The following is an 11970-nucleotide window of genomic DNA, read 5'->3' as shown; positions in this document are numbered from 1 at the left end:
AAGTGACTGTAAGCTCTTCAGTTCATGCTTCAAGGAATATATTCAAGGTGTTTGGATAGAGGTTTAAAGCCAGGCTATTGTCACCCTATACATAAGAGAGTAGGGGGGCCGCGCATGTCCGGCCGCCGGCAGCACTTAGGTCACAAGCCGGCGGCTGGACTTAAAAAAAGTGCCACGACCACCGCGACACATCCGGCACGGTCAGTGATTTTATCTGAACGCGCTGCTTTATTGGTTATGTACGGGAGGGTAACAGGTGGTCGGAAAGGGGGCAATTGTTTAAGGGGGTGCAGCTACAGACAGTTAAGGGGCAATTCTCTACCAAGACTCTTCTTTTTTTACTTTCTGACTCATTTATAGCTATTTATGGAATTGAAAAAGGCCACTTAGAAAAAAAATTATGTTTTTTATTTACACAATTTAGTTTATAAACAAATATCTGCTGTTTCTATACACATCATTACTATATATACAGTAGTTATACACGTTATTATTATATACACATTATTGGGGCTGTGGAACCCTGTGATGCCCTCACACCCAGCAAACATTCTGGGCTTCTAGAGAAGAGGGGCATCAGGGGAGGAAAAAGGCCCCTGGGCACCACGGAGGTACATTTGAGGTGAATGCCCTGATTTCGCCCTCAGTCCCGGTTCGTTGGCGCAGTCAGTCCCACCGACCGCACTGATGCTCTTACGCCGTGTCCCACATTTCTGATGTAACCATGGCGACGCAGGCAGCCAATGGGCGAACACTCGCTCTGAACCCTCGGCGCATGACGTCATATACATCCCTAAAGAAGAGGGTTTAGCGAACAGCACCAGACCCTTTCCCTCTCTCGTGACGTCACCCCACCACCCCTGTGTCTATATACGTCTGTGTTCGTGACGTCAGGGGCCGGCGAAGATGGCGGAGCAGGCCCCGGGACGCTCGTTGGGCTCGTACTCCCCGGTGGATTATATGAGTATAACCAGCTTCCCCCGTCTACCCGAGGAGGAGGCCGGGGGGGAGCCCGGGCCGCGTGTCGGGGAGGAGGACACCTTCCTGGGGGAGCATGACTCGGGTAATGCAAGGGGCAAGGGGGCCTCATACAGCAGGGTGTCAGCCGGGCCGGTGCATACCTGGCAAGGGAATGGTGTTCGGCGTCCAACATATGGCCAGCCGCGCATTATCACCCATCCCTCTGTCAGGGCATCTGTCTGTCCGTCCCATATACCAGGGCATCTGCTGTCCATCACATGTACCGGGGAATCTGTCTGTCCATCCCGTGTACCGGGAAATCTGTCTGTCCATCCCGTGTACCGGGAAATCTGTCTGTCCATCCCATGTACCGGGGAATCTGTCTGTCCATCCCGTGTACCGGGAAATCTGTCTGTCCATCCCGTGTACCGGGGAATCTGTCTGTCCATCCCGTGTACCGGGGAATCTGTCTGTCCATCCCATATACCGGGGAATCTGTCTGTCCATCCCATGTACCGGGGAATCTGTCTGTCCATCCCATATACCGGGGAATCTGTCTGTCCATCCCGTGTACCGGGGAATCTGTCTGTCCATCCCATATACCGGGGAATCTGTCTGTCCATCCCATGTACCGGGGAATCTGTCTGTCCATCCCATATACCGGGGAATCTGTCTGTCCATCCCATATACCGGGGAATCTGTCTGTCCATCCCATATACCGGGGAATCTGTCTGTCCATCCCATGTACCGGGGAATCTGTCTGTCCATCCCATATACCGGGGAATCTGTCTGTCCATCCCGTGTACCGGGGAATCTGTCTGTCCATCCCATATACCGGGGAATCTGTCTGTCCATCCCATGTACCGGGGAATCTGTCTGTCCATCCCATATACCGGGGAATCTGTCTGTCCATCCCGTGTACCGGGGAATCTGTCTGTCCATCCCATATACCGGGGAATCTGTCTGTCCATCCCATGTACCGGGGAATCTGTCTGTCCATCCCATGTACCAACTCTCGTGTTTTCAGTTCTCTCTCCCTGTCCCGCGGACCAGTCCTCTTCTGCATGTACTAGTTATTATATAGGTAGCCGTGTACCACTTCACCTCGTATGTTCCACTTTCTGTGTCTTTACGCATCACGTATGTAATATAAATAACATGCATTCATCTGTCAGCTATCAACACATAGCCTGCCTGCATCTTTACTTGGACTACTGCTCACATCACTCTCAGCCTCCGGGATCGGCATAAAGCTATCCTGAATGTAAGGCTAGATGGGGCAGATTCTGTCTCTAGCTGGATGTTGCTGCCTGAGAGTGATTGTTAATGGCTTCAGTTTATCCCAAAGATAGCGTGTAGGAGTCCGGCCTCCTGCGGGGGGCGCTGATCTAACGCCCCATAAAGGGGGAATCACAGCAGTCTTACCTTACACTGGAGCCGGGCATAGAGGGTGACGCTCTAATAATCCGCTGCACTTCCCTGGTGCTGACTTTCTGACTATGTGCCCTATCTGTACATCTCTGTCCCGACTGCGTCACCACAGGACCCGCAGCCCGTGCCAACATCCTCGTGTCTGCCCTGCCAGCCCCGCTATATTCTTTTATTACTACATAAAATACACTGGAATGAATGGAATGTACAGTCATAATATACAGACGCACACCGCTCCGCGTATAATACAGATACACCGCTCCGCGTATAATACAGATACACCGCTCCGCGTATAATACAGATACACCGCTCCGCGTATAATACAGATACACCGCTCCGCGTATAATACAGATACACCGCTCCGCGTATAATACAGATACACTGCTCCGCGTATAATACAGATACACGCCGCTCTGCGTATAATACAGATACACCGCTCTGCGTATAATACAGATACACCGCTCTGCGTATAATACAGATACACCGCTCTGCGTATAATACAGATACACCGCTCTGCGTATAGAATCATTGAATGGGTTAACCCCGGGGATTACGGAGGGAATGTGATATAGCTGCTGAGGACGTTTGCTTGTCTCGGTTTTCTGGTTTTGGGAACAGAGGCGTCTTCAGGAGAGGAAAGTTCCGAGCTGTGCGTTTACGGGGTTTATAGACTCAGGTCTTCCACGTTTGCCACAAATCGCTCCCAGAAGCGTCGTATATTCACATAGCGCTTTCAGGACAGGTGAGGAGGAACGTTTAACCATCTGCTGTCCTTCTACTCTTCCTGCAGACCCAGACGCCTTCCTCAAGTCTGCCCGGCTCCAGCGGCTTCCCTCCTCGTCTTCTGAAATGGGGAGTCAGGACGCTTCCCCCCTCAGAGAGACCGTCAAAGACCCCTTCACTTCAGATTGCATCTGCCGCCAGGATGGTCTCACCGTCATCATCACAGCTTGTATCACGTTTGCCATGGGGGTCACCATCGCGCTCATCATGCAAATCTATTTCGGGGATCCTCAGGTAAGAGAACGCCGCAGCAGGAGATTGCAAAGCTTAACCGTATTTTGTGTGATCGTATACATTATACAAAAAAGCCCCTTTAGTTGCCCACTTGACCGGGCCGCTCCAGGTCGGACTGGCAATGTGTGAACTTGTCTGTGTGTTAGAGTGTGTAGGTTTGTGTAAGTGTGTGTTAGCATGGATGTGTATGTGTAAATGCTTGTGTGTTAGCATGGATGTGTATGTGTAAATGCTTGTGTGTTAGCATGGATGTGTATGTGTAAATGTTTGTGTGTTAGCATGGATGTGGAAGTGTGTGCGCATGAATGTGGATGTGGAAGTGATGTGAGAGTGTGTGTTAGCATGAGTGTGTAAATGTGTATTAATGAGTATGAGTAAGCATATGTTAGTGTAAGTATGTGTAAGCACCTGTACAGTTTGTGTGTTAATGTGAATGTGTACGTTTGCGTAAGTGTGCATACAAATGTTTGCCAGTGTGTCACTTGGCTTTACCTGTCCTCCGGGCCAGAAGGTGCTAGCCGTCCCCTGCCCCCACCTGCCACCTTCTGGTCTTCTCTGTGGAAGCTGGTGTCCGGCCGTACAGGATCCTACTGTGTCCATACTGGGCAACTGGGTCCTAATTATTATTACTCTTGTTGCCCCTTCACAGATCTTCCACCAGGGAGCAGTGGTGAGCGACGCGTCCAGTTGCACCGCTTTGGGCATAAAGATTTTGGAGGAGAGAGGTAGCTCCGTGGATGCAGCCATTGCCACCACCCTGTGTCTGGGGATTGTTAATCCGCATACGTCTGGCATTGGGGGGTAAGTACGGAGGCAGGGTGGATTATACCGGAGAGAGAATGTCCGGCTATAGGTTTTGTGGTCTTATATAATGTACTATTTGGTGTAATGCCAAATCTCATTGTACAGCGCTACAGAAGATGATGGTGCTATATAAATCACTAAATAATATGAATATTTCTGTTGGCAGACCCAAAGATTGTCTTTTCCCATCTCTTGTGGCCAGGGATTCTGGGTGGGACCCTGTGTTTCCAGTCAAAATAAGACATGAAAGAAACGTATCCAATCTATTTAGATGACGGCCCTCCCAAGATATGGCGGCTCAGACAGTTGGAAGCGATGATAACTCTAACTAGTTGAGGAACGGGCAGGACATACAATGTATCTCCTTACACGCGGTGCTGAATGACACATTAACACGCTTTATATGTGTATGTTATTGTGATTACTATTCCCTCCTCTACATTATAGGCTTTAGTATTTTGGCTTTGGATTCTTTTACTTCAACACAATAGGTCACCTTATGAGAGGTTTCAATAGACCTTTAGCTGAGAAACACACTTTAAAGGCATGAGTGATGAAGCCATTGACGTATCAGATAACCTTCCAATAACCTCTTAGCTGCCAGCGCAGCTTGCGGTATTTACTTGGTATCTAATGTTTTAGGGTTGAGCCTTCTGGACAAATCAAGTCCACCAATGTATACGTCTCCGTACCATGTTCTAGGTGGCCAGTTGAGCTTCTGTTTCTGACCCAGAAAAATGTCCTTGTTCTCCATCTGAGCCCAGCGCCAAAGTCTTTGAAAACCACATCGGCACATCAGGTCACCGATGTTTTTGGGTACAGCAGACACTCGTAATTATCACTTTTCAAGGATTTAGGACCAATTTACATTTGGTTACCGGTTATTTTTGAGCAGTAGGACAATAGACGTCTCTATGCCGTACTCTCACCTACTAGTGAAATGAGTTAAATGGAAACTTAAGAAGATTTAACACACAAGGATCTCAACTTTCAAATCCTTACCCACAGACTGGATTTAGCAGGTAGAGCTAATTATATAGAAGCACTAAATCTTTTGGTTGGCATTAACTATTATTACAAGATGCAGCTGTTTTAGGTGATAAAAGCTCCTAAAGGGCACAAAACCCAGGAGAATGTCTACTGAAGAACAACATTTAATGAACATTCTTAAATTAACTTTTAAGAAGTATATTTTAGCTTCTATGGCAACAGCCTATCAGTTCTTGCTTTTGTGTCACATGACAATTAAGTGGCGCCGGCAAAAAATCAGAAACGAGACAAACTTTTTCGCGATGAAATAATTGTTTCCAGAACCGGTTTGGACGTTTATTGTAAACTCTTTGGAGCAGGGCCCTTCCTCCCTTTTGTTTCAAGAAGTCACAATCGTGATGTTATGTCCTGTTTAGCCATTTTACAGCTCTGCGGAATACGGCGGCGCTATGTAAACAAATGATAATGATAATATCGTCTGATTTTTGTTTGTCGTAGAGGAGGAGTGATGTTGATCCATGATATCAGAAAGAATGTGACAGATGTTATTGATTTCCGAGAGACTGCCCCCTCTGGAATCCACGAAGAGCTGGTGAGACAGTACTGGAGAGAAAAGGTATGGTTGACCTCCTGTAATGGGGGTGGTTATGCCAGACATTTCAGTTGTTGGACCCGTGATCACCTCTTTGTGTGTCCTTCAGCCCGGGATTCTGGTTGGGGTTCCTGGGATGCTGAAGGGTCTGGCCAAAGCTCATGAGATGTATGGAAAGTGAGTATTTGGGAGACGGATGGGGATAATCCATAGTAACCAGCATGCTGGTATCACTCATGACTCTACGTCCATCAGAGAGCTGGAAGCTCGTACTGGTTAGTTACCCCCGATCATTCCACCTCGTTATTTCATTAAGTCCTGTTTGTCTTTGTTACAGACTACCCTGGCAAGACATAATCACCAAGGTGGCGGAAATTGCCCGTCGTGGATTCAATGTGACCTACGATTTAGGTAAATAATATTTATAATCAGATTAAATACAGGTCCTTATTTTAATAAGCGTTCCCAGGTAGGTTTACGTTTCCTCTTTCTACTATACTAGACATTCAACAGTCTAATTTAGGAAAGGCATTAAAATAAATAACTATACTCATAAAGATATAGAAACTGACCAATTTTTATTTAACCAAAAGTTTAAGGAAAAAATGAATTTGTTTAAAAAAAAAAAAAAATCTATTAATTTGTGGTCTTCGCTATTTTAGCCAAGGCCATCAATGATGTAAAAGACCAAAACCTCTCCAGCACATTTCGAGAAGCGTTCCTCCCGTACGGACAGCCCCTGACCGCAGGGACGTTTGCCACAAGGCTTGACCTGGCGGCAGTTTTGGACGACGTGGCAGCGAGAGGAGTGGAGGCTTTCTATATGGGCAATCTGACGGAGGAGATGGTTGCCGAGGTGGGTAGGACCATTTTCTTTGAGGAAATGACACCGGTTCTTCTAAAGAAACTGGAAAATAACAACTCCGGGGCAGAGAACGTAGACCATTCTATTAACACAGAAGACCCTACATCTTAAAGGTTCTTATTGTTCCATCCCTCTGTCTGCAGGTGAACATGTACGGTGGAGTATTCATTGATGATGATTTAAGCAACTATAGCGTCTCCATACAGAAGCCTGTGCAAACTATATATCAAGGTATCCTCCCCAGATCTCTATAAATAGGCATTTTTTTAATTTTTTTTCTCCTTTTAAGGTTAGATGTATATTTGTAGACTTTGGGAGAGAGAGATTTTGCATCATCCTGGTGTTCTAGGAGCCAGGGGAACGTCTCTGTTGGAGGATTGTCTTCTAGGCTCCTGTGATTTATCAGGCGATGATGACATGGCACATACATCACAGGGTTGCACAACACGCGGCACATATAAAATGTCGGATATTTGGGAATAAATTATTTCAATATTGTAATAATATAAGGTAAAGACATTGTATCAGATCCTAGTTCTACCTCCACAGGTCATCTGGTGTTTGCCCCTCCTGCTCCACACGCAGGTCCTGCTCTAATAACTGCCCTCAACATCCTGGATGGGGCAAATTTAACCAAGCACACCCCCAGATCTAGCTCCTTGCACTGGATTGCTGAGGTGAGTTTGGGACCTTGTTGTTTCTCTACTGGGTTTCTGGTATGATGGGCGAAAAAGACATTTGATCACGGTATCCCCCAGTTTAAGTAATATTTATTTATATAGTATTTGAACCTCGGGCTACATTTGAAGTCTGTAACTTGGTCAGTTGCGGGATTTGACCTATGCAAATACATAAGGGTTTGAGTCGAAGCAAAGAACTATCATAGAACTAAAGGAAACGAGAAGGGATATTGAACCGCGGGATGGGCAGGAAACTTAAAAGGAATACAGGCTCTCCCACAATTAACAAGGTCCAGGGCTTTGATGGTCACCTCGAGGAAAAGCAGCTAGCTCCTCGGAGAATAAGCAAGAATCCAGAGACTAGCACCACTAGTGATACACGGTGATGGGCACAGCACCTAGCGGCTCTGCATAGAGAGTGGAGAAGCCACACAGAGCCTAGAACCTGTAGGAACCGACAAGAGATGAGCAAGCATTGAAGGCCAACCGCCTGCTGGACCATACCATAGGGCGCCGGCGTGTTATAAAGCCATAGATATTGTTTTACCTGTTGCGTGATAATCATAGGAGCGATTCTGGCAAAACATGCAGCTTTACATTACCCCGTGGCCAACCTTCTCCTCTTCTCAACAGACCCTGAAGATTGCTCTGGCTACTGCCAGCACCCTGGGGGACCCCTCGTACGATCCAAGCTTGGTCGGCTTCATAAAAGAGCTACTGAGGTGATGGTACACCCGATGTCCTAATCATTTATTTACAGATATTATACCTTTATTTTATATACACACTTTACTTGCCAATCTTAGTACCACAAACTAATTATATTCATTTTAAAAGGGAGTTCTGATGGGTTCTTATATTTGTGGGTTTTTTTTTTTACATTTTGTTGCATTTTATTACAATTAATGAACCCATATAATAATGTTCCCACTGTTACTGGCCCCTTTTTTGTGGCAACCGGTTAATTTACTGTCTGGTTACGGTTTCCAATAAAAAGAAGTAAAGAAATGTGAAATGTGTGTTTGGGAATGGATTATAAATTAAATATAAAGGAGAAATTGCTCCCCCTAACGGCCATTATTTACCAATACAGATTTCAGTGATCAATTCCCAGAAAGTTCCAGAATAGGGTGAACTTATTTGCAAGAAAACAAAATCCTGCATAACTCACCAAGAATATTGTTGACATTATATAATACTATATACCAAGTTATATATATATATATATATATATTTACAAAAGCTTCCCCAGAACTGTATATATTGGTAAAATATCTAATAAAAGTGTTCAACTATCCTTTTTCAGTAAGTCTGAGACCAGTTTCCTTCGGCAGCAAATTAATGAATCCTCTGCGGCTCCCACTCAGCATTACATGCACTGCTACGCCATGGACGTCGGTCCTTCTGCGAGTCAGGCTCTGGTGGTGGGTCCGGATGATTTCATCGTGGCGGTGGTCAGGTGAGGAACAGGTGGTGGTCAGGTGGGACGTACGTCCTTCATTATCTCCATTGTCTAGAAAGTAAAGAACCTCCCTCCTTCTGCTCTTTCTTAACAGTTCCCTGAATCGGCCGTTTGGAAGCGGGATTATGACACCGTCTGGCATCCTCCTGAATAGTCAGATTCTAGATTTCTTCTGGCCCAATAGAAGCGCCGACCAGTCTTCTTCCAGCCCTGTAAGTCTTTAGATTTGGGCAAACAGCGGGACTTCACTTGTTTGTCTCCTTTGGGTCGTTTCTTCCTGGTCAGATTGGGGCTCTTGGTTTGGCACCTGAGGCTTGCCGGAACAAGTTGTGTCCTGAAGATGAACCAAAATCACAGTCCTGGAGACCGTATCTCCAGAAGGATATAGAGCAGGGGTTCTCAAACTGCGGCCCTCCAGCTGCTGCAGGACTACATCTCCCATACTCCTCAGCCAGCCCCTTAGCTGAAGGAGCATTATGGGAGATGTAGTCCTGCAGCAGCTGGAGGGCCGCAGTTTGAGAACCCCCTGATATAGAGGTTCAGAGAAGGCCTACTGAACTGGTTCATGGATTACAGGATAAAACCTACCCGGAAAGGTTAAAGGATCTTAACGTATATAGCCTGGAAGAAAGCCGTGACAGACGGGGGTATGACAGAAACATTTAAATACTTAAAGATAGTCAGGAAAGAAGAAAATGGCAGATCAGGTTTATTTCACGCTTGAGAACGCAGTTAATGTTTTATCAAAATGGAACGGCCTGTAAAACAATGGCTCAGATACAGATCTTATTAGCTGTTAGTTATTAATATCTAGTTTTTCTTTTTACGGTTTTTGATGTAAAATGCCCTTCCCTTTACACACAGACAGAATTTTTCCTCTGCAAAAGGGAAAGCATCGGGGGAATTTACCTTTTTGTGGGTCAGCTTGCTAAATCTGTTGGCCTTAACAAGCATAGCGGCTAGAACCAGATATTGCATCCATGATGGCGCCATTATCTATGATTCCCATGATTATGCGGCTGCCCATGCGCTGCCCCTCATGATTTCATCGAAACCTGAGAATGTTCATAAAAGATGAGAAGATGGAACCTCTTTCCACACCTTTTAACAAACGGGGGGGCTTTCAGACTTACAGCATCATAACTTATTATGTGTGTTTTTTTCCCCCACCAGAGGAATAACGTTGAACCAGGCAAGAGGCCCCTGTCGTTTCTTCTGCCCACGCTTGTGCGTCCCGCTCAGGGACTTTGCGGAACATACTTGTCTCTCGGGGGGTCAAACGGAGAACGAGCTCTCACCGGGATTGCCCAGGTAGGACAGAAAACACGTGGAACGGTTTCATGTTTTTGAATGATCATCACTTTGATACCAACCTTTCACGTTACTGGACACCATCCCTCGCTTCCCGTCATCCTTCTTACCCTTCTCAGTCGTGTTATTTGACCAATAACCGTCTTCTTCTAGGTTTTGTTGAATGTTCTGTCCTTTAACAAGAACCTAAGTGATAGCGTGTCGCAGCCGAGGCTGCACCCCGATCTCCAGTCAAACCTCCTGCAAGTGGATGGTGAGAACTTTTTTGTTGTTGAGTTTGTTGTGCCGTTATTTTGTATCGCCTCTCTCCTAAACCCAGTGACAGGATCTCGACGCAGAACCTCAGGATGCCTATGAAGGACAAACTTGTTTAGGGTTCTTTGCTCTGTATTCTGTATAACTACGCCTCAAAGTTGTTGCCATAGTTGTTCCAAATTCCCAGTTTACCAACTCTAAACAAAACCTGATATTTTGTTGTGTTGTGACATCAGGCGACCTCCCGGAGAATGTCACAGAAGGACTCGAGTCCAGGGGCCACCTGATGCGCAGGACGCCGTTCCTGTCACTGGTCCACGGCTCTCGGAGGAGCAACGATCTCATTATTGGAATCAGGGACCCACGGAGCAAAGACGCAGAAGCTGCCACCATTTTATAAACATCGTGAGCTTGTAATTGTCCTCATTAAGAGACGCTCGAGGAATGGTTCTTCCTGAATATAATGAAGGTTTTTTTGCAGGGACATTGTTTTTTTCCATGGTCACATGATATATGCAGACTAGTCACCCACATGATTCAACTTTACTAATGATGGTGACTTTCTTGGGGATCAGTCTCCACGAGGGCCACATGAAGTATTTAAATGGTCAGTAGTAGGGTGACCGATGTTCTTATACTCAAATCTAACAGTGATATACCATCAAGCAGCGATCTCCGCAAGAGAAGATGGCACAAAATTGAATGAATTCAATTTACTTACAAATTCTTCTCCACCACCATTATGAAGGCCATCTGAACAAATTCGCTGACACATTAGAGGGGTAATAACTTAAAAAAATCAATCAATAACTTATTGGGGAGGAATAATAACTAGAATCTGATTTATCACAATGTACAAGAAGGGTAAAAAAAAGGCAACCTAATAAAGCACTGCCCACTTAATGGCGCTTGAGAGAGTAACAGTATACTGGATATTATTGTTATACCTTTTTGATTAAAATATTCTTTTCCCCCCCCAAAATACCCATATTTGAGAAAATATTTCCAAAAGAGCCAAGTGAGAAGTGCAGGGTTTATGGTCTTATTTAAATGCTCGCTTGACGTTGATGGTTCATATAAAAAAACGAGACAGGAGAATGAGAAACAGAGAATGAATAAGTGGCGGTCGGCGACCAACCTGAGAAAGCAGCTCGTAACTTCTAGAGTAAAAGCTGTTTCCTTTAAAAAAAAAATAAAAAAAATGGCATCCTCACTATTATAACCGCAAATAATTAATTAATCACATACAGACGGATTGGGGCTGGCCCCCTGGACAAAATTGAAACGCTTACAGGGGGCGAAGCTTTTAACCCCTTCATGACACAGCCCGTACATAGTTACATAGTTACATAGTTATATAGGCTGAAAAAAGACATGCGTCCATCAAGTTCAGCCTTTCCTATATCTGTTAATTTGTTGCTGTTGATCCAAAAGAAGGCAAAAAAACCCCCCGGTTTCGCTCTTTCCAATTTTGCACTAACCAGGGAAAAAAATTCCTTCTTGACCCCAAAATGGCAGTCAGATTTCTCCTTGGATCAATAAGCTGTTTCCCCATAATTAAAGATTATATCCCTGAATATTATGTTTTTCCAGGTATCCATCC

At 45.4% G+C, this 11970-nt stretch overlaps 1 protein-coding gene across 2 annotated transcripts; it reads left to right on the top strand.

Moving 5' to 3' along the window:
* The first annotated feature begins 936 nt into the window (after positions 1-936).
* LOC149273637 (glutathione hydrolase 7-like) lies at positions 937-10767 on the top strand. Of its 2 annotated transcripts, none has more exons than XM_089506079.1 (15): positions 937-1063; positions 3182-3408; positions 4058-4209; positions 5701-5818; positions 5904-5971; positions 6132-6205; positions 6457-6650; positions 6803-6890; positions 7209-7336; positions 7973-8061; positions 8646-8798; positions 8896-9013; positions 9975-10112; positions 10266-10365; positions 10604-10767. In XM_089506079.1, the coding sequence occupies exons 1-15, from the start codon at positions 961-963 to the stop codon at positions 10765-10767; spliced, it is 1914 nt and encodes a 637-aa protein (XP_089362205.1). In that variant the 5' UTR covers positions 937-960. The 2 variants fall into 2 exon arrangements, with proteins under 2 accessions (XP_089362205.1, XP_089362207.1); XM_089506081.1 differs by having other exon boundaries at positions 10266-10382; positions 10639-10767.
* Positions 10768-11970: the final 1203 nt, after the last annotated feature.

This window comes from Sceloporus occidentalis, unplaced genomic scaffold, assembly GCF_023333645.1.
Source record: "Sceloporus occidentalis isolate IW3139 unplaced genomic scaffold, rSceOcc1.0.p SCAF_362, whole genome shotgun sequence".
NCBI lineage: Eukaryota > Metazoa > Chordata > Lepidosauria > Squamata > Phrynosomatidae > Sceloporus > Sceloporus occidentalis.
The sequence above is the reverse complement of the archived record's forward strand: the minus strand, read 5'-3'. Positions and strand labels throughout refer to the sequence as shown.

Bases quoted from the DNA above. Each gene is read 5' to 3' on its own strand.
- LOC149273637 (XM_089506079.1), top strand. From the start codon at position 961: ATGAGTATAACCAGCTTCCCCCGTCTACCCGAGGAGGAGGCCGGGGGG. The intron at 3,409-4,057 runs GTAAGAGAACGC...GCCCCTTCACAG, and splicing joins TCTATTTCGGGGATCCTCAG to ATCTTCCACCAGGGAGCAGT. The intron at 8,062-8,645 runs GTGATGGTACAC...ATCCTTTTTCAG, and splicing joins TTCATAAAAGAGCTACTGAG to TAAGTCTGAGACCAGTTTCC.